Consider the following 22,617-nt stretch of genomic DNA (forward strand, 5'->3'; position numbering starts at 1 on the left):
AAGCGCATGCTGTTTGTTAGTATCACTCAGTCAATATATTACAGACTATTTCTCAAAACACTGCTTAACGGGATAATAAAATTATTATTATTATTTATATACACACACACACACACACACAATTAAATAAATACAATTATAGCATAATTTACTCATCCTCACGTCATTCTAAAACTGTGAGTTTTTTTTTTCTGCGTATTCTAAAAATATTTATTTCTAGAATGAAATTTTCTTTCTTTTTTTAAACTTTTTGGTTATGCAACATTATCAAGTGTTCCACAGATTTGATTGTGACTTAAAAGTGAGTAAATTATGACAGATTTATTTATTTATTTTTTTAAATTTGTACAGCAGAGAGGATTGTTTTAAGTAAAGCAGTATCTGGAGCCAGCAGAGAGCTAGACATGAAAAGAAAGACCTGGATTTATTAAAATGTAATTAATTTAAACTATTTGGAAATAATATTTGTAGCAATAAATAAATAAAAGCAATAAATAAATGATGCAAGTTTAAAATGTCCCCACTAAATTGTGAATATGTATTTGCAAATAATATTTTTGGTAACATTTTTGGTAATATGGGACCAGTTTTCATTACAATTTTCACTTCCAGTTTAAACTATATTTTTCCATCGACATTATCATTCATTTAAACTTCAAATTTTTATATTGAAAATTTCAAATATTAATTTTGCATTTCTGTTTTTCAAACTTCAACCAAACATTTAGCAAATGTGAAACACTTTAGTTTAGGGACCAGTTCTCACTATTACTTGCTTATTATCATGCCTGTTATTAACATATTGGCTGTTTATTACTTATAAGGCACATCTGCATGACCATTCTACAGCCCTAATTCACCCAATACCTGAATTTAACAGCTACCTTATTATTAGCAAAATTATGAGCAAGTTTATTGAGGCAAAAGCCGTAGTTAATTGTCTGTTAATGGCAAGAATTGGACCATAAAATGAACTGTGACTATATTTTTTATTTTAAAATATATGAAAACAGCCTTTAAAAAAAAAACGTAAAACCTCACAGCCAAATACTGAAGGAGTGCGTAGATGCTTTATTTATGGTGTGTGAGCTCAAAAAAAAAAACAAAGTTCAACAAGAAGAGCTTGCACACATAATGGTACAATATTTAAAAAAAAAAAAAAAGCATATTGACCGTTTAGTACTTTTAAAGTACATATTTATATCTTATTCTGCATGACCATATTTTAGACTCCTTAATCCTACCCCATACCTAAACTACTTTACTATTCATAAACAGGAAATTAGGAGTTTGAGGAAAAAGTCATATAATGGTTAGTTTATAATGAGAATTGGTCCCCAAACTAAAGTGTGACCAAAAAAAACTTTATTTAGAGGCCAAAAAGATTGCATGACTGGATATTTCTGACACTCTTGTTAAACAGCTGCAACGGAATGTTACTGGCGTCTTACATTGCTCTATTTCATAATTAAGATGAAAGGGTCATGCAGCAATGGATGTTTGGTTTCCATGAATGAGCAATTGATTTGATTAACCATCTCAGTAATTTTAATCTTGATGATCACTGTTAGCCCACAAAGGCATATCATCTTAAAATGTAGCTATAACTGGTAAAACTTTTAGTTATGTATAAAACTTTTGACATCCCAACAACAAATGGTCCTGGAATATGGCAGATGACAGCTTGATGTTTCCTCATTGTTTAAATAACTGGTCATTGGTCCTCTGTTTAGCATAAGAAAAAAAAAACATACTTATGGCTTCTTGTTCCAGTGATTCACCAATTAATACAAATGCAGCTCTTCACACCCATTTACAGTGCATCCTAGTTTAAATAGATTATTAGGAGTCCCAAGTACAGAATTTCTGGTTTCAGATGACAATTGTCCTGATCCAGGAAAACCTGACACTGCTGGTGCAGCCTATTATCAATACCAGAGGGGGTGGGGTTGAGAAATGCAGAGTCATAGGAAACTCAATTCTGCCAGTTTATCGTAGATGTGTGAGAGAGGGACATATACACAGTCGCAGTCACTTTACAGGCGAACACACACATGTACATTCTGCTCATATTCATTTATGTGTCTTTCACAGTACGGGACAGTGATGCGTGTCACTCTTGTCAACCTGTCATTGTTAATCGATGTGTATCCCAGCAGTTGTGGCACCATGTTGCTTTCTGGAGCTGTCCTCCCTGTTGCCTCTCTAAAAACTGCAATGCAGAAGAGGCTCCGGACCCCAAATAACACTGCCTAACAACTTGAACCCACATTTACTGCTCAGACAGAGAGAGAGGGGAGGAGGAGGGAGGAAAGGAGCAGAGAAGGGGTGAGAGGAAGGAAGGGAGAGACAGACTGTAAGGAGGGAAAAAGTTGAGTATGTGCCAGATTGTAGCCGATTTTTTCAAAGAGAGAGAGAGAGAGAGAGGAGGCAGGGCTGCTGTTGAACAGACTAGCTGCAGTTGTCTTCAGACCTTCAGTGCTTCAATGCTCTTCACTTCTGTTTTACCGGCTGGATTGCGCGAGTCCCTCAATAGGAGCGTCCATGAGCGTGTGTGTGTGTGTGTGTGTGTGTGTGTCTGAACAGTATCGGGACCAAAGCACTGCGGATTTGTGTGCAGCATATTCTGTGGACTGATGCCCTCTGCTTCTCCAAATAGGACACACAGATTTACCTGCTTAACAGAGGTACGGCACAGACACACACACACACACACGCATGCTGACTCAACAAGACACAAAAACTCTCAACTCTTGTGTTGTGCCATTTGCAAACATTTTGGTTGGGTTTTTATAGTCAGAAATGTATAACATAATGCTGAATAATGGAATTATTCAAAAGTTCAGTGTGTTCATCTTTACAGTAACTGCTCCTTCTTGAATCTTTGTAATATGTGTATGTTTGTATATATATTTTCTAATATAATTTTACAAATGTAAATATTAATGTATATAATAATATTATTATGTCAGTTAGATATAAATATATATAGATGTAATGACAATACTAAAATAAAAAACAATACTAAAAACTAGTTATAGTATGTGTATATATCCGTGTGTATATATATATATATATATATATATATATACAGTACACACCAAAAGTTTGGAAACATTACTATTTTTAATGTTTTTGAAAGAAGTTTCTTCTGCTCATTAAGCCTGCATTTATTTGATCAAAAATACAGAAAAAATAATATAATAATGTAATATTGTAAAATATTATTACAACTTAAAATAATAGTTTTCTATTTGAATATACTTTAAAATAAAATTATTTATTCCTGTGATGCAAAGCTGAATTTTCAGCATCATTACTCCAGCCTTCAGTGTCACATGTAACATCCAGTCTATCACATGATCATTTAGAAATCATTCTAATATTCTGATTTATTATGAGTGTTGGAAACAGTTCTGCTGTCTAATATATTTGATAAATAAAAGGTTAAAAAGAACTGCATTTATTCAAAATAAAACAAATTCTAATAATATATATTCTAATAATATATTTTCTTTACTATCACTTTTTATCAATTTAACACATCCTTGCTGAATAAAAGTATTGATTTTATTAAAAAAAAAGAAAGAAAAAAAAATACTGACCCCAAATTACTGACCAGTAGTGTATATTGTTATTACAAAATATTTATATTTTAAAAACATAGCTTTTTTTTTTTTTTTTTTTTTACTTTTTATTCATCAAAGTATCCTAAAAAAGTATCACATGTTCTGAAAAAATATTAAGCAGCAGAACTGTTTCCAACTTTGATAATGAATCATCATATTAGAATGATTTCTAAAGGATCATGTGATAATGATCCTAAAAATTCAGCTTTGCATCACAGAAATAAATGATAATTTAAAGTATAATACATTTAAAAACAATTATTTTAAATTGTAATAATATCACAATATTACATTTTTTTCTGTATTTTTGATTAAATAAATGCAGGCTTGATGAGCAGAAGAAACTTCTTTCAAAAACATTAAAAATAGTAATGTTTCCAAACTTTTGGTCTGTACTGTGTATATATATATACACTATACAGTATATACTTGCTGGGCTATGTGGGTTCTGTCAGCTGATCTCTCTTGGTGATGTTATAACAGATAGGGTATAGTTGTGGGATCACTTTTTTAATATAGGGATTTGTAGAGTGTTTTTATTTTTATGTACTTGAGTTTGTATGTACCCTTCTGTTCAAAACTTCCCTTTTCACAGGTCAGAGGGCAACCGAAAAACAGACCCAGATCCTTGTGCTTCCAGGTTTCTTGAGACCTGGACAGGCCTTTGACAGAAGGAATCTTATGTTTGATGTTAGGAACTGCAAGCACAGATTGATCTAGTGCTCAACTGCTGAGAAGTGTCCAGTAGTCTGCCACCACGCAGCATCTTAAGGACTTCTGGGAAACTGACACCTGAACTGAACTGCTGAGAAAGATAGGTGCACGTGACAAAAAGAAGGGAGAAGAAAGTGAAGTGGAAGATGGAGACACAGAGCAGAGGACGTCTGAGAGGAGGAGGCGGTGGCATGCCTTCAGAAAGAACTGCGTCCTGTCTTCTGCTCACACTCATCTTTGGTAAGACTCTCCACTTCTTCTATAAAAAAATAGTGTTGTTAACTGTAATGTTCAGTTATGATTTTGATTTACAAAAATACGCTCGAAAAACTGAATTCCTGTTCTTGTCAGAAAGTATGTACTAGTACCAAGTCCTGTACTAACTGTACTAAATAATTCATATTGAAAATTCATATTAAAAGCAGTGAGCTTGCAAAGTATATGCAGTTCTCTGATGTCCTAAACACAGACACACAGATATCCAGCTCCTAATGTTGCATTGCAGAGAAGCAGTAGAGGAAAGTGTTAAAGTCAGCATTACTTTAGTGGCTCAAATTTCTGGGACATTTTTGCCTCCGAAAATGTAACCGCTCACAGGAAACTGTGGTCAGAGTTATAATTAGTTTAATTCAGTTTACAGATAATTAAATGGCAGGTTCGAATTTTGTCTGTCAGTTATGATGGCATAATATGAATGAGTGACAGACAATTATTTGTGGGAGTTGTGTACGGGACGTCCCGTGCTGCTCTAGAGAACATACTGGACCACCACTGACTAATGCAAGATGAGACTTACAGTAAGGAAATTTGTTCATGGCTGGTAAAGGGGAGGATCATAGATCTGTATTCAAGCGGAGTTATTCAAAGATATTTAAGAGAGTTGAGATGAAAGACAAGAGGCTGAAGATACCATTAAATAGGCTTTAGAATCGAGCATGGCTGGAAATCATGACCATTTGAGGCAAACTGCTTAAGAAACTTTGAAATATTTTTCATCATATAGTTTCAGACTATCTGGGGTTTGCGATCTACATTTATTTTACACCATAACTCTTTATTTTATAGTAAATCAAAATATTCTAATTTATGCCTATTTTTTTTTATTTTTTATTGCCTATATCTTGTATTATAAGTCACTTTGGAATATAAATCATAGCACGTTTCAAAAGATAAAAAATGTGAGTTGCAATACGGTATGTACCCAGTTTGAAAACCCAAGTCCTAAGTTATTTTGAAAGATACATTACAGAGAATAATTAGGTCTCATAAGACTTTTTCCTCATCAATTTATATGCAATTAAATGTTTCTCTGGGTTAAAACAGCAAGCTACATTTCTGTAACGGAAGCACAATGTCTCTTAGAATACATGATGACAAGCATGTTGATTAAAGTACACGGTGTTTCCACAATCACTCATGTCCTGGTTTAAAATATCTCTCATGAAAGGGTACAGTTGATTGGTAGGACCTCTTCACTGCTCATGTAACCTTTCCTGACAAGTAACACAGCTGTGTAAACTCAGCACTCTCACGCCGGCACATGTTCATTCTGTCACATTGCGTGCCAAGCAAACTTCTGGATACCTGACGTCAGAGAGCCCAGGTGTGCATGTAAGGTCACCATAAAAAGTAATCGCAAACACCAAGAACAGAAAAGGTTAAATATAGATGACTAAAAAATGCTATGCACATGAAACAGTATCTCTGTAGAAGCACATCTGAAATGTGAAAGCTGTTATATGAACCTACATGCTGACATATTCAAACTCCATAATCAGCTGTGTTCTGCATGCTAGAAACCCCATTATAGAACTGTCCATAGACGTTTTTTTTATTATTATTATTCATTTTGTTTTGTTTTTACTATGATTAGTATTACTATTACCCCCTTTTTTTTACTATTACTCTTTCTAAACCATGATTGAAAAATAATTTGTTGTTCGAGGGTTGTTTAATTACATTTATTTATGCTATAAACTCTCACAAAGTTTTATTCATGATTTATTTATTTTAACATGTCTGGGTGCTGAAACAATCACTGAGCAAACCACTCAAATTGAACATAGGTTCTCCAAAGGTTGGCAGCACAGTATACAGCAGGTAGCAGGTAAAATGCTATGTTGCATAGTAGATATCACTCGGGGCTTGTAAATAGAAGGTTGTGGGGTAAATGGAGCTTCAACATAACCTTTATGAGAGAAAGCAAGAGAGAATAAATGGGTGCATTGTATATGTATATATATATATATATATATATATATATATATATATATATATATATATATGTTTGTGCATATCTCAGTTTGTCATTAATAGATCTTAATGACCTTTGATAGATTTTCTTCTTTCTCTTCAGGTTTTGATAATGTCTGTTTTCCATCCTCATCTGCTTTCTCTTCCTGTTTCAGGTGTGTGTTGTGTTCATGCTCTGGAGATGTCTACTGGTAAGGTTCCATTTCTAGAAGCAGTGAACGGCAGCACAGTGCTTCTGCCTTGCACCTATGCCAGCTGTATTGGAATCACTAACCTCTACTTCAAATGGGAGTTCAATGATAATGGCACCATGCTGAAGGTAACAGATATTCAGTTTAATAATCATGGGATTACCTACTAATTCCACATGTACATTAAAAATACAAACAATTAGTGACGGGACGATTGATACAGGGGTTCCGATGCACCGACGCAGTTTTCCAACCTCCATTATAACACACTCTGTGCCGATGCTTGTATCGAAATGACAACACCACGTGATTGATGACGTTTGAAGCTTTGAAAGTTCGGGACAGCTAGTTTTAAAAAATTGGCAGTTCTCGATGCCACCTAATGCAAAAAATGACTATTCAGTCACTTTGAGCGCTATCAGTACATATATTCATGTTTATAACTGGGGTCTCAGACACCCCGAACGGAACATTAGAGTAACAGCTCACCCAAAATATATATTTTTTCAGCTAACCACGTCAATTATTAATTATGATCTCATGTTTGTGTATTTTATATTATTGATCAATATGTGAAAAATTTTACCAAGCTATAGTTTTACTGGCACTTATTAGTAGTTTAGATGAGATTATATCAGATTAGAGAGAATATTGATTCCACACCCTTGTATGACACAGACTCGGACTTCCGAAGATTTGTTTGGTCACAAGTGCTTTTTCAAACCATCCTCCGCAATCCATCGTCAGATATGGTCAATATTATGACTCGATATGGTAGAGAAAACAAGTCCGACCACCAGATGACGCTAATGTGCATTGTATTGAAAGCTTCGAGTAAAGAAACGTTTTTCGGCACAATTTCATGAAAGCCTCAAACGCTTCAGAAAGCCTCGGTTTCCCATCTCTACAAACAATACACCTTTACAAAGATAGTTAACTGAAATGAAACAAAATCAACTGCACAAACCTCTGCCCGTGGTCTCGGCTGATGACGTAGCTTCCAGGTAGACACGCCCACAGCGGGTTATGACTGGTCGAATGACAGGCTCAAATCAGATTGGCTAAAGAGTACGAGTGTCCCGCGTGGGAGGAGTTCGCTGCCAAGAAGGTCTCATAAATACATCCACAAATCCCAGACGAGTCACACAGTCATCTCGGTTACGTATGTAACTACGGTTCCCTGAAAAGGGAACGAGATGCTGTGGTGACCCTTCGGTGTGACGAATGTCTGAAGCCCTATACCATCCCGCCAATCCTATTGGCCAAATAGCGCTTGGCACCGCCCTACGCATGCATACGCATCGTATACCTGAGTGCCGCGCGCTATTTCGCTCACATTTCATGAACTGAAGAAATGCTATCAAGGTACGGAACGGCCGGGACCGCAGCATCTCGTTCCCTGTTCAGGGAACCATGGTTACATACGTAACCGAGATGTTCCCTTTCATAGGTAACTTCGATGCTGCGGTGACGTCATCGTATGGGTCGGACTCACGCCATGGAGCTGTTCGATCAACATAAGTCTTCAGCACTCTTACAGGGCAAAGACTCAGATCTCCTGATCCTGCCTCTGCAGGGGGTAAAGCCTCCAAGACCACTTGTTGAAAGTGAAAAGGGTTCGAAGCGACCTAGGGACATAATTAGGCCTCGGCTGCAACAATACTTTCACAGAGCCTGGTGCAAAATCCATGCACGAGGGCGAAACAGAAAAAGCCTGTAAATCCCCAACTCTCTTGAGGGAGGATAAAGCCACAAGAAGAACTGTCTTTAGTCAGGATTCTATCCGGTATAGTTTCAAAGGGCTCAAACGGATGCCCTGATAAACCTTGCAACACAATGGATAAATCCCATGAAGGAACTCGCACAGGGCGGAAAGGCCTCAGCCATCGCGCACCTTGTATAAAACGAGAGACCAGCGGATGACAGCATTACTCCATCAGAGAAATGGTCTTGAAGGAACTCCAGTACTGAAGCCACTGGGCAGTAAACTGGATCCAATTACGAATTCCACACCAGGTCGTAAACAGTTTCCATTTGAAAGCATATAAGCGTCTCGTAGAAGCTGCCCTAGAATTCGCGTGACAAGCTGAGCGCCCTTGACAAACAGCTCCCCGGTCCGTCGTGACAGTCTCTCGGGAAGCACAAATCCCCAGCCGAACTCCAGCTAGAAGGAATTCGGTTGACATCCATTGTCTTATTGACATAACACCCCTCCGTGTCACCGAAATCGTCCGATGCAGAAGACAACGAGGTGAAATGTTCTGGCTTGTCGTCCACCACTTAAAAGGGCGCATATGAAGTAAGCCCAGATGGATTACAGGGGATGCCGTTGCAATTAGACCTAAAAGTCTGAGGCACAAACTCACCGTCACTGTGCAACTCGCTTTGAAGTGGCGCACGCATGACGCGAGAGACTGAGCGCGCGGGAGAGATAGTCTTGCTGTCATCGCGCAAGAGACAAAGTTTATTCCAGAGGTTATCTGCTGAGAGGGAATTAAAACACTCTTCTAGAAATTTGTGCATAAGCCCAGGCTGTGTAGATGATTCAGCACAAGATCCCGATGGGAGTGTGCTTGAGTCTGCGATTGTGCTTAACACCAGCCAATCGTCCAGGCAATTCAATACACGAACGCCCTGGAGCCGCAACAGGGCAAGAACTGCGTCCATGCATTTCGAAAATACTTGATGAGCCAAGGCTAAGCCGAAAAAAAGAACACAGTATTGATACGCTTTGCCCTCTAAAGCGAATCTGAGAGGGGTCTACTTTTATAGCCCGTAGAGATGCTCCTGCCACAGCACCACGATTTGGTTAACAACCATGGGAGATTTCCACGGCAAAAAGGCGGGCCTTTCTGAACTGAATGGTGTATTCGTGACGAATTGTGCGTAACACCCATAGTGAAAATGCCGGGCAAGCACTACCCTGCGGCCCATAAAACATAGTGGTTTCCAAGCCTCCGCCTGCAGCGTTCCCACATGCATTAACGTCCAAGCACGGAAAGCTCACAGCGTCCGTAAGCAAGGAAAGCGCATGTGTAAAAGTCACTACATTTCGATTTGTCTAATCCTTAAGCGTATCCACGGCAGAATTACATCCAACAAAATGAACATCGGGTCAAGCCGCTAGCGTGATTACAGCAGCTGTGTGAGCCATCATAAACAGGCTGTCTTAGTCAGCCTCTTGTGCCGTCCCTCAAACTCTGAAGGCTGGATTGTGCAGAGTGTCTGAGGGGCGCTCAAGTGATAGCTCGATCCAATGATGCTGCGAGACAGTCAGTGTTAGAGCGTGGGGACTGCAGTGAGAGGGTTGGATGTGCATTAGCAGTCCAACAGCACTCTCTAATGGAGGGCACAGTCCCTGACGAACAGGAAGGGAAGGGCATGCGTCAAAGTCGCTGCGTTTCGTTGTGTATAATCCTGAAGCATATCCACGGCAGGATTTAATCCAACAAGATAAACATCGGGCCATGCCGCCAGCGAGAACGCAGCAGCTGTGTGAGCCGTCATAAACTGGCCGTCTTTGTCAGCCTCTTGTGCCGTCCCTCAAACTCTATAGGCTGGATTGTGCAGAGTGTCTGAGGGGGCGCTCAAATGATAGCTCAATCCAATGATGCTCGAGGTGCCTTTGCTGCGAGACAGTCAGTGTTAGAGCGTGGGGATTGAGGACGAGAGGCTTTTGCCGTCCAACTCAGGTTTTTGTAATGTCGGCGAGATTAGCCAAGGTGGCGCTCGACCGTTAACATCCCTGTCATAGAACGATTCACTGCTCGGGCAGTATGTTTGGTAGCACTTAGCGCCAAATCTGTTGCCCCTGCAGCTTTTTCACAGCCTCCGGTTGTAATATCTTTCTCGTTAATAACCGCCATAAGTGAAGTAAATTTGCCGAGATTAGACGTGACTCGACACGCCTTCGACAAGACTTTAGGCAGCGGCCGAGTTCGGCACGATCCGTTCGGCTAGAAAGTTCGTCCACAGCGGCATCGCTGCATAACAGCAGTCCGCCATGTCAGCAATTGTGGCGAAACCTGCGGCGTTCGTGACGTGCACTGATTAAGGCTGCTTCCAGGACCTCGAAACCTCTTGGTGGAGGTCCGTGAAGAAGGGTAGCGGCTCACGGGGTGGATAGTTTATCCACCACGCAGGTAACCACATTCAACAGCTCACTGAGGAAGGGGAGGCGCGTTTCTCCTGTCCGCTCGGAGGGAGAGAACCGCATGTCCCGGCCAGAGCCTACTCTGAGTCCAAAGCCGCGGTGGACAAACATAGTTTGAAAAGCAAATCTGCTGATTAACACGCTCGAGTGGGGGAGAACGAGCAAAGTGGATAAACTCCAGTGCATCACTGTATTCATAGTCAAGCCGCACAAATCGCCCCAAACCACCACCTCGTACGGCGCCTCGGCGACCGCAGAAGCTGCTAACGAACCTCTCATGAGTGCCTCCTCGTGATAAATCCATTATACGGCTCTTACCTTTCGTTGACTCATCGCGTCCGCGAAGAGGAGTTGAACACTGCTCAAAGAAAAAACCGCTGAGAACGCGAGATGGTTTCCTTAGGGCACACATTCCTGAAGGAATGAAATCTGACCGAAATAGCGCTCAGGTATACGATGCGTACGCATGCATAGGGCGGTGCCAAGCGCTATTTGGCCAATAGGATTGGCGGGATGGTATAGGGCTTCAGACATACGTCACACCGAAGGATGTTCCCATACAGTGATGTCACCGCAGCATCGAAGTGACCTATGAAAGGGAAGCCAAGTTCACGGTTTTCCCACGGTATTGGGGTACTTTTATACTGTTTCCGCGGGGTGTTTTTCATGTCTGCGGGTTGATGTGACCGCAGTAACATGATATTTAGCCCCTGGAATGCAACTTTTACCAGGGGAATCCCACCAGAGTATTTATCCCCCGGAACGCGACTTTTACCGGGGGATCTCCCCTGAAAAACGGTTGGGCTGGTTTTGCTGTGAAAACCTGGCAACCTTGCAGTCACAGTCCATACATTTCAAACATTCAGTACATTAAACATTTGTACACAGTTCTACATCTGTGAATTGTGTTTTGCATTTGTGTGAATTGTGTTTTGCATTTGTGAAACGTATTTTATAAATATATATTTTTTCGTGCACGTGAATTGGGACATGCATGTGAGCATCGCATCTTTTGCGTGAATTATTATTGAGTTCAATCTGCTTACATAGACTCGCTCGCTTTAGGATAATATACAGGTAAAATTACTAAATATTTTCATTCACTATTTCCTGTCAACATAGCCTATTTATTTAGGCTATATGGTAAGCAGTCGCCTAATAAGCTGGATAGTATAATTAATAAATGTCCTTTACAATTAGCTTTTATTCAGATTTAAATACTTAAGACAACATTCAAAACATAATTTTAAAATGAGTTACAGTAGCTAAGTCTAACATTGATTAGATGGAAATATAAATAGCAAATCTTTCTTTATCTTGAGCTGGTTTTGTATGCCTTCAAGGGCACTTGAAGTGGAAAGGGAACAGTTCTTACAAATCATTCCATTTACCTGATATTGTTTCTCAGTGTCATGTTCTTTGCAGTACATTTTAAGTGTCCTTTCGGGTATCAGTCTTAAAAGTCAAGGAGAGCAGTTGGAGTTATCAGTAAATTAAGATATAAATTTGCACTTCAGACAATCTCATACAAAAAAAAACATATCTATAGCCAGTGTTTACATATGCTCAGTTTAACATTAATAACTGACAGCTCTGTTTCCCATTTAGCTGGCTGATTCTGTAATTCCAACGGATCATGTGGAGCCAAATAAAGTGAAAGTTTACCATGAGAGGGTGGTCTTTGTCGGCTCCAGTAAAGGAAATAATATCTCCATCCTACTTTGGAATGTAACATTTGAAGATGCAGGTGTCTACACCTGCTTTGGAAAAAACCCCAAAGAGAAGGGCAAGAATCACAGCGCCATTTTCACTCTATATGTAGTAGAGGAATGTAAGTGTTGCAGGGTGGTAAGAGAGGGAGTTACAGAGAGAGAATGATACATGAACATCACACTTCAAGGTCATTATCAAAATAACTCTGTTTGCCTTTGTCTCTTCTCTCATTCCCTTTTGTCATATTCTCTGGCTACCCTATTCTCAGTAAGGGTGGTTGATAACACACTCACCATCATTATTGCCTCCTGTGTTGGTGGATTCATTGCTTTTTTAATGGCCTTCATGCTGCTAAAGAACTTCACTCTGTTCGTTCTCGCAAAGATTGAGGAAAAAAAGTGAGTCCTTGGCAACCTTCAGAATTTACACATAAGCATAAATTCTTGTACCTTTTTCCAGATATGAATCATGTCATTGCATGACAATAAAAATGAATTCTAAAACAATTGATATAAAAATGTATATGTTAGTAATAGTAGTATGTGTAATATCTATATATCATCTATATATTATCTTCCTCATTTTACCTATTTCTTTCTAAATTTGTTTTTCAGTAAGGAGTGCCTTGTCACCTCCTCAGGGATTGATAACACCGAGAACGGTCTGTCGGGCTCCAAATCTACACCAAAGAAAGCATGACAGCGTGCAACCAAACACAGTCCCACATGCACATGAAAACATGGATCAGCCATCATGCATTGCCCTCTCTTTTTATTTACATCTGTGTTTACAAATGCTATACTTATGTTTTTATGATACAGACCAATCATAGTATTAAACAAGATTTTCATTCGTAACATTTCCATGGATGATATTCACATGACTCATTTAGTTGATGCATAAACACAGTTATGAAAAAAAAGAGGGGCATAATGTATTTCTGAATATATTTCAATTTATATATGCATTTTAATATGCACCACACATGCAGCCTCACGCACTTTATTTTCTTGGCCCACACAATATCTGTGGGCTGTATTTATTCTTATAATAGAAAAATTAAATATTTTCTTTAACAATGCTTGAAACAGGGACAAATGTAGGTGTGCTATTCATTTATTTCATTGAACTGGACTGGATAGTTGTGAAAGGAGTACATTTCTTGTGTTAAAAAAAAAAACAAACAAAAAAAACATGCAGTGCTGTTTGTCAAATGGCCATTGACTTTGAAAATATATCTGTTGTAGAAAGATCAGTTATGCAACAGTGATTTGCATCGTTTCACTGACAGACTGTCATAGCTGGTTAATAAAACTGCATGTTTTAATGCAGTGCCTCTAAATAGAGCAAAAAATTTTAAATCAGCAGAACTCTGATTGCAATAAGCATGAAGGGAGAATTAAGCCTTATTTGAACAGTCTTGAGTCCAGTTCAAAATAAACCTCATTACCATTTTTGCTTGAAAATGAAACACAGGTGCCTGTTAACGCTTCTGTCGCCACCTTTTGGCGAGGATGATTGAATCAATGCAGAACATTACAATGCAAAAAAAAAAAAAAATGCAAAAGCCACCAAACAGTTAGTAAAAACAAGCTAATTAATGATACTTGACAATCTGTAGAAATCAGTATCCTCTTAGAAAAATTCCTGAATTAAACTTTGAAAATGCTGCTTCAAATACTTTCCAGTGAATTATAGCATGTGGTAAATGGCCAGAAGTTTTAGGAGTACATGGCTGACTATAACAGTAGAAACATATGTAATGCTTTTTTATTGAAATATTGAAACAAAATTGTCACATACTGAACATAAATTATCATTAGCTTTGAAACTAAAAATAGCTTGGTGAATTCCCGCACTTAACAAAATATGAATACCATAACGGAAAAAAATAAAATAAAAACAACATAATATAACCTTTTGATGCAAACAGACATACTGTGACCTGAAAACCATGCCACTCACCCTGACATAATGAAAATGCAATATTTAAAGGCAATAAACTCCTCATCATACAGTCATGCAAAACAACTAAGTGAAACCATATATATGATGTAAATATTGATTTAATAATCGAGACATGACTGAATGTAGTCTCACAGATTTTCAGAAGTTTAGCTAATAAGCATTTCAAACTTTCACTTGAAGGATTCAGGGAATTCAGTGGAGACAAGAGAAGGGACTGATGTCAAGCAAGTTATTTCTTTTAGTTATTAAAATACAGAGGTGCTGTACAAAACTCTAAATGATTATCCCGTCATTTGAAAAGATATGTTATTTCTTTTAGTTATATATTACTTAGTGAGATATATTTCAATAAAGTTAATAGAAAGTAAATATTGAAACCTCTATTGATCTGCTGTAGAGAGCTCACTTGGGTGATGTTGGTCATGAAAGTCTTCCTTGAAAAAGCAGCTTGTCTTCAGTGCCAAAAGGAGTTAACTCTAGATGAATAATCTAGCTATAGAGCACAAAAGGAGAAGTCTGGTCAATAGATATTATATTTGGACTTGAACAAAAATCTAGTAGCTGTCCTCTCATACCCCTATGTAACATCACTAAATGTCGATTGAAACAGCAATTTCATTTGGAAACAGTATCTTATATTTAACATTGTAAAAAAGGGGAGTAGCTTAAATGATTATTCTGTTTGTTAAAAGGTTACTTTAACAAACAGTTGTGATAATGTTATTGACCCTCAGATTCTTTTTTCTTTTTTATATATGATCTTATGGCACACAGGTTAGTAAAGCAATACACGTTTAGAGGGCTCTTTAGCTTCTTTTAATAGGAGAAATATTGGAAAGGTACATTCATACATTTCCAAAGCACTTGTACTACCTCTGATTCAAACATTTTCATCATATCATTGTGCTGAACTTGCATTTAATATTTCTGCATTTAATGTTTTTTGAAATGTTGGAAAAGTTGAGGTTTTCTCAGGTCGCTCAGTGAAAGAGTTTGATATTGCGTTTTTAATTAATGTTTTCCTTACAGTCTTCCCTCTATTAATGCACTATTTAATTAACAACATCAGTTTTGGTTGCATTATTTATTTTTCTGGCTTGGCAGTAGTCATGGCCTAATTGTGATAAACACACAGTTTTCAACCATACCACAGACATTAGGAGTGAATGCAAAGGGGAAGTTCCCACCATCATGTGAAGTGAATGTTTTGCCTAAAAAGTATTTCTCTGTTAATCTTTTGACATTGGAAATGTAAAGCAAATTTCTCTCGGAGACCTCAAAAAAAAAAAAAAAAAAATTTCATGCTGCCATATCGTGATATTGTGCATGTCTGTTCACACAACCTGTGATTCTAAAAATGTGTATGAAGCTTTGTTGAAAACCTTAATGAGGAAATCACTTGAGAAAATGCAATAACAGAGGATGTGGTAGAAACCAATTAAAAGGTGTATGGCTGGTTTTATTTTCTTCAGTTTCTTTCAGGTTATCATTTAAATCACTCGGATGAATGAGGAAATATCTTTAATTGGAAAAACCCAAATTGGTAATTGTTTTTTTTTTTTACTGAATCCGATACATTCAGATGCTTTATGAAGACTGAGCTACACCAGATGTTGAGACAAAAAATGTAAGACCAAGGGGAATAGAGGCCTCAAGGACTCAAAAGTCCACAGAGTCAAAAGGAACACTGCCTAAGGAGTAAAAGTTTGGAAAATCATAAACTTGGAATTCGGAACACCAACCTGATAGTCGATCTCAGCTCATTGTTTGACATCAGTCAGTGTAAAACTGAATGTAAAACACATGCTGTATCATACATGCTCCACTCAGCCCATAATCCCAAATTCTTGATCCCATTGTTTCCTTAAGCCAGTGTGCAGGCCTGTTACTCCTCATTGGACTGCACAGTCATGCATATTATATTTCTTTATAAGAAGAAGCAACCGAAATAAAATGTTTTAGATAAAACAAAGGTTATGGGTGCTGGATTATTAATTGCAAGAAGGAAGAGCTTTATTATTTTATTTATTTTTTGCTTTTGGTCAGGAAAAAAAATTAAAACAAAGTACAGCTGTACAATGAACAGTAGATTTACAGGAAATGTGAACAGTGAGACCAAAAAAAGCATGATGTTTTTTACATAATACTTATGTCGAAATAATTATAAAATTGAACAATATCTAGATTCAAGATTTCTGTTCTCGTCTGAGATTTGTCTTTCCTCCTATGTCACGAAAGCAGGAATTTATGCGTCCATGGTTCACCTTGTCATGGCCATCTCTGAAACATGACATTCAATATGGAAATATATTTTCCTTTCTTGTATATTAATGTGCACAAACATGTGAAACATACCTCCATTACAGTGTAGATCCAGTTGAGAAGTTGACTAACATCAGTGTAAACTCCAGGTTTTCCCTCCCGTGCACAGCCCACTCCCCAACTCACTATACCCATCAACTGCCAACGAGATGAAAGGTACACTAGCGGACCCCCACTGTCCCCCTGGAAAAGAGAGAATACTTTAAAGTGACAATAATATTTGGAAACAGCTTTCTTCTGGATACAAAGACAATGATATACATCTCCTCTGAAGGGGAGCCTCTAATAGATTTTTCATTTGTTGTAACCTGACAAGCATCTATGTTTCCTTTGAGGAATCCTGCACAAAGCATTCTGGGAGTTATTGCGGAACCGTAAACAGAGGGCTTGGAACACTCTGATCTGTCAATCAGGGGCACCAAAGCTTTCTGCAGCACAGAGGGAAGCTCACCTGTGTAAAATGAGAATGAGGAAATGCCAGAGACAAAACAATATAGAAAATGTGTGAGAAACTAAACAAAAGGTGAATTTCTGATTTCAAATGGGTATAAGGTCTCAGTCCTCCCTTAGGGTTTCCACTCCCTTAGAGTTAGAGACTCTTACCTTTCTCCTTGAGCAATCCCCACCCAGTCACCACAAGCATCTCCTTCACAGACAGCTGGTGTGGGGGTAAACAAACTGGCAAAATTGAGTCTAAGGATATAGAGAAAATGAGACCTTTAGCCAGTGACATTTATTTGGGCCTTTTGTTTTATGATAAACGTCACAAACCACTGACTTTACTACTCTAAGGGTTATTCCATCCCAAAATGAAAATTGTCAATCACTTACCCAAATGTCGTTCCAAAATCGTAAAAGCTCCGTTTGTCTTTGGAACACAATTTAAGATATTGTCAATAAAAACCTGGAAGCTTGAGACTGTCCTGCCAAGTAAATAACAGTGTCAAGGTCCAAAAAAGGTATGAAAAGTCATCATCAGAATACTCCATCTGTGCAGTCTGGTTTATATGAAGCGACTGGAACACTTTTTGTAAGTGAAGATAACAAAAATAATGACTTTAATAATTCATTTGTCAACGGTCTCCTTTGTGTCACTTTGTATCACCGTGCTGCGTAAGCTCTTCTGTCCTCCGCACTACAAGGGTGCGCTGTTTTATTTCAAATCAAAGCGAAATGCACTTAGAAACAGCACATCCTTGTGGCACAAAGGACAGAAGAGCTTACTTTTCTTTGCTTACAAAAAGTGTTCTTGTCAGGTCATATAACCCAGATTGCACGTCTGATGGCAGATGGAGTATTCTGAAGACGACTTGTCATACCTTTGATGGACCTTGACACTGTTATTTACTTGGCAGTTTATGGGACAGTCTCAAGCCTCCAGGATTTTATCCAAAATATCTTAAATTGTGTTCCGAAGACGAACTGACCTTTAACGGGTTTGAAACAATATGGGGGTAAGTGATTAATGACAAAATGTTCATTTTAGGGTGGAGTATCCCTTTAACTACTGACCTTACTGGTTTCGAGTACTTGGATGTAATTACTCTAATTTAATTAGGAATTAAGTAAAAAATTACCAAAACATACAAAGTGATCCTTGTTCATGTTCTAGGTTGTGTGTGTTATGCGTTCTGGTCAACTTTTATTTTTTTTGGGTTTTTGGAGCGGTCTATGAACCATAATTAACTGCCATTTTTGGTGGGGTGGGGTGAGCCACATGGAGCAACCTACAGGTGTGGTTCAACGTGATAGTGAGTAAAACTTTTTTTTAATGGGAGTTCTCTTGTTGTTAAAAAGGGTTAAAAACATCGTATCTTAAGATGTCAAGCTAGCAGCAAAGGAGGGAAAATTTAGTTAGTAGTGGGACTCAAGCAACTTTGTCTCATATAATAATTTAGTCTCATTTTAAATCTCTGATATAAGAAAGCAGTATATCAGAATGGATTAATGAAGTACTGTACCTCCAACAGTGACAGGCCAAGTGAGTTTTAACATGGCGATGTCAAAGTCATTACTCAAGTGACTGTAGTTATTGTGGACAACAATCATATCGACACTGACACCCCTGGATCCCAACACTTTGGTCTGACCCAACACCACAGTCCATCGACTCAGCTCTCGTGTCCTGCTAAGAGTTTGTGTGTGAGAAAGTGATGCAGCAGGTTACTAAACAACAACTAAGTGGACCAACTAACCTATAGTCAAATGTAAACAAGTAAAAATGTGTTTTCTTAATGTAAAGAGAATAATTTTTATTTAAAAACAACTGGTTTAGGTTAACTATTTAAGACATATCATTAGTCAACTGACTTCTTTATGGGAAAATCTGAATAAAATCAAAATGCTTTTGACAAATTCTGTTCTAAAACACATTTGTGAATGACTTACCCTGTGAAACAGTGAGCAGCTGATATGACCCAGCGCTTGGACAGTAATGCTCCTCCACAGACATGCTGCTGGTTCCACTGAAGACTAACCTGCCACGGCCAGTGTTCGACTGCTGTGTCCACCCCACCAACAATACGGTCCTCTCCCACCACTTCTCCACAGTCTGGATTAACACAGGGGGATGTTTATAATAATCAGAGACCTGAACAAACAAGATATTAGAATGCTTCCTAATTCCAAAAAAAAAAAAAAAAAATAGACATTCAGATTTGAAGTAGAATTAAAAATTAATTGAAACAATTTCAATTGATTTAACTTATTTCAAAAATTAAAAATGTCGAAAAAAGCTATTCATTTTATTAGCTTTATGTACAGCTAGAAGGACCATTGTTGAACATGCATAATTTGCCACAGTGTTTAAATGTCTTTCAACTGCAATTCAATAAATTTCCCTTCCTGTCATGCTGTCCAATTGTGTGTGTGCTGTGGCCAATTAAATTCAAATCCCACGAATGCAAAGGAAGCCAAAAACAATGCATAACCTGATCCACACACACACACACCCACCCATCTCAACAGTTTTACCTGAGCAGGACACAGACACCACGGAGCCAGATAAACATCTGTCACTGTGTGAGAGCACATCATTATTTCCATATTTAAATGACAATGATTATTTTAAGCAGAGATATCACAAATGACCTCATAGCAAGTGTATCTCACCTGACTAAGAGGAAACTCTGGATGTCAGAGTGTGTGGAATTTTTGCTGACTGTAGCAAATGCATCTTGAGGGTTGAAGAGCAGACTCTTTACCGGGACTCGTGTACTTCGTGGACTCCTGTAGTGGAATATTTCCTGAATAAACACTTTAAGTAAACGATTTATACTGCAATTAATGAGATGATCATATTTCTTAAATGTTGCAATATGACAGCACTAACATGTGGTTTTACAGCTTAGTTTACTAATGGTCATTGGTTTTAAGCCATTGTGCCATGTGTGCGCTCTGCTTACACTGTATAGCCCAGTTGTTGACAGGCTAACCGTGTGTGCTTTGTCCTCCAGTTATCAGCACACACTGTTCTCCATCCTCCCTCATTAATGAATACCTGCAGGACCAGTCTGTCCCCCATCAGCCTCACTACATCAGTAAACATAGATGAATCACGTTTGCCTACAAATTCATCTTTAGTAAAGCAAGGCAGGGGACAGTTAAAGTTTCTCAAAAGTGGTGTTATTAATAAAAGGTTCTTTACTGACATCTCTGGTTCCATGTAGAACCTTAAACATCAGTGGCACCCTACCATTTCACAAAAGGTTCTGCACATTGGAAAAAGGTTCAATACATTCTTCCATAAATTATATTCTTTATATTTTTATCACATTAGAAATTTATAAGAAATTTTTTTTTTAATTTTAATAACTACAGATTTTAAGGTTCTTTATGGAACCCTCTGAGGTTCTATTGCATTTTATATAAATATATATATATATATATATATATATATTATTTATAGGAACCTTTATTTTTAAGATTGTGAGTGTGCATAATCACCTGGATACGTGTCAGTGGTCCGCAGTTTGGATACACATGTGATTTCATCCTCACCGCCTGCACAGTTAGCCTTTCCATCACATGCCTTTTCTATTGAGATGAACCTCAGTGAGCCAGAGCAGAAGAAAAACTTGCTATTCACGATCTTGACGGCTGGAAAGAATACAATCAAACAACAAAGATCATTTTCAGAGAGAATGTTTTATATTAAGTGGTCAAAGTGATCAAATGATTGTCATATAGTGATAAGCATTACAATGAAGAAAAATAAAGATGGCATGGCAATAGGTACTTACTAAAATATAACCCAACTATCAAGGTCGCTAGTATGACTAGCACACAGCACACGGTGATAACAGTCGATCTCCAGCGTGCTCTGCTCTCCTCAGTCCTCAGTCTGCTCAGTTCTCGTCTTCGCTTTAGCCTTAGGGCCATGAGAAACCAAAGAAAAACAACCAATAGAAAGAAATCTAGCCAAAACAGTGGATTTTACTGGTTGTATGGCTAAATATATTCTAAATAGGTTTGTAGGTGTGACTGGTAGTATTTTCTCATAGATCTAATTAGTGAATCTCACAAGGGATTCTCATCATATGAAAGACTAACAGCTCACTAGACACTAAGCAGTGTTTAGGGACTCCCTAGTTATCACCTTCACTCAGCTGATCTGTGTTAACTAATCAGTTGATGGCAGGGTTTGATGAGACTGGCTGAATTCAGAACAGCAACTCTAGTTCACAAAACAGCTTACTAGTTCTGCCACATTTGAGTAGTAGCCTATGCTATATATGCCAATGGCATTCTGAATTCAGCAATTGATTTAATATTCAGTTTAAATGTAATTTATATAATATTAAGATCTGATAGCTTAATTAACATGAAGATGATACCTTAAAATACCTTAAATAAGTACAGCAGAAGAATTTAGAACAGGAGTTGGTTTTAATTGCTCTTCAGTTGATCAGATGTGCTAAACATTAATCACATTTAAATGCAGACTCAAAACTCATTTTTTTAGCTGTGCATTTATTGAATGAGCACTGTGCATTGTCCGAACTGATTGCACTATATTTTATGTAATAATTTTTAATCATTTTTAAATTCATTTGTTTTAATCATTTTCAAAGTTTTTACATTCCTTGTTTTATTGTTGTGATTCTTTTATGTAAAGCACATTAAATTACCATTGTGTGTGAAATGTACTATATAAATAAACCTGCCTTGCATTGCTAATTTTTTGTCGTCTGAAAGACACACCTTGCCGAATAAAAATTATGACATGCAAAATACCCGGGTTTTTAAATATCTCAGACACATCTATACCTGATGCACATTTGGCAGTTTTGTATTAGAAATATGAGACACGATTTATAAACGTGACTGTGTTTTGTCTGTGAAATGTGTTAATGTGATAACTGATGTTTGTACTGGCAGTCTTAATATATTCAACACTCAGACTATCTTGCCATTATTCTTAAATTGTGTGGGATATTGTGTGAAATGTGATCTGTGTGTAAACATATTTGTGTGATAGAGAATGACGGATGGCATCAATTTCTCAATTTCTGTTGTGATGGAAAATTCAGTTCTCTGTTTGTGTATCTGAACTGCAGTGTTTCTATTGACATGTTGTTAAGAAAATTTTAAAAAGGTTGCCTGTTAAACCAGTTAAACAGGTGAAAGAGAGAGAGAGAGGGAGAAATGAGTAACTACAGGGTGATATAGTTGT

At 37.7% G+C, this 22,617-nt stretch overlaps 2 protein-coding genes across 3 annotated transcripts; one reads left to right on the plus strand and one right to left on the minus strand.

Moving 5' to 3' along the window:
- Nucleotides 1–1,331: 1,331 nt before the first annotated feature.
- On the plus strand, nucleotides 1,332–13,800 carry LOC132141152 (sodium channel subunit beta-4-like). Its single transcript, XM_059550432.1, has 6 exons — nucleotides 1,332–2,687; nucleotides 4,225–4,583; nucleotides 6,752–6,915; nucleotides 12,549–12,771; nucleotides 12,922–13,051; nucleotides 13,268–13,800. The coding sequence occupies exons 2-6, from the start codon at nucleotides 4,490–4,492 to the stop codon at nucleotides 13,350–13,352; spliced, it is 696 nt and encodes a 231-aa protein (XP_059406415.1). The 5' UTR covers nucleotides 1,332–2,687; nucleotides 4,225–4,489; the 3' UTR covers nucleotides 13,353–13,800.
- Nucleotides 13,801–16,629: 2,829 nt separating this feature from the next.
- On the minus strand, nucleotides 16,630–21,515 carry LOC132141153 (transmembrane protease serine 4-like). Of its 2 annotated transcripts, none has more exons than XM_059550434.1 (11): nucleotides 21,185–21,515; nucleotides 20,889–21,041; nucleotides 20,348–20,474; nucleotides 20,055–20,171; nucleotides 19,917–19,960; nucleotides 19,332–19,494; nucleotides 18,905–19,068; nucleotides 17,547–17,636; nucleotides 17,252–17,394; nucleotides 16,977–17,126; nucleotides 16,630–16,901 (listed from the first exon to the last, which is right to left on the minus strand). In XM_059550434.1, the coding sequence occupies exons 1-11, from the start codon at nucleotides 21,321–21,323 to the stop codon at nucleotides 16,890–16,892; spliced, it is 1,302 nt and encodes a 433-aa protein (XP_059406417.1). In that variant the 5' UTR covers nucleotides 21,324–21,515; the 3' UTR covers nucleotides 16,630–16,889. The 2 variants fall into 2 exon arrangements, with proteins under 2 accessions (XP_059406417.1, XP_059406416.1); XM_059550433.1 differs by having other exon boundaries at nucleotides 18,905–19,071.
- Between the last annotated feature and the right edge of the window lie 1,102 nt (nucleotides 21,516–22,617).

This window comes from Carassius carassius, chromosome 5 (genome assembly GCF_963082965.1).
Source record: "Carassius carassius chromosome 5, fCarCar2.1, whole genome shotgun sequence".
Taxonomy (NCBI): Eukaryota; Metazoa; Chordata; class Actinopteri; order Cypriniformes; family Cyprinidae; genus Carassius; species Carassius carassius.

Bases quoted from the DNA above. Each gene is read 5' to 3' on its own strand.
- LOC132141152 (XM_059550432.1), top strand. From the start codon at position 4,490: ATGGAGACACAGAGCAGAGGACGTCTGAGAGGAGGAGGCGGTGGCATG. The intron at 12,772-12,921 runs GTAAGTGTTGCA...CCCTATTCTCAG, and splicing joins TCTATATGTAGTAGAGGAAT to TAAGGGTGGTTGATAACACA. The intron at 13,052-13,267 runs GTGAGTCCTTGG...TTTGTTTTTCAG, and splicing joins GCAAAGATTGAGGAAAAAAA to TAAGGAGTGCCTTGTCACCT.
- LOC132141153 (XM_059550433.1), bottom strand. From the start codon at position 21,323: ATGGCCCTAAGGCTAAAGCGAAGACGAGAACTGAGCAGACTGAGGACT. The intron at 21,042-21,184 runs GTAAGTACCTAT...TATTCTTTCCAG, and splicing joins GATAGTTGGGTTATATTTTA to CCGTCAAGATCGTGAATAGC. The intron at 19,961-20,054 runs GTGAGATACACT...GCTCTCACACAG, and splicing joins CAGAGTTTCCTCTTAGTCAG to TGACAGATGTTTATCTGGCT.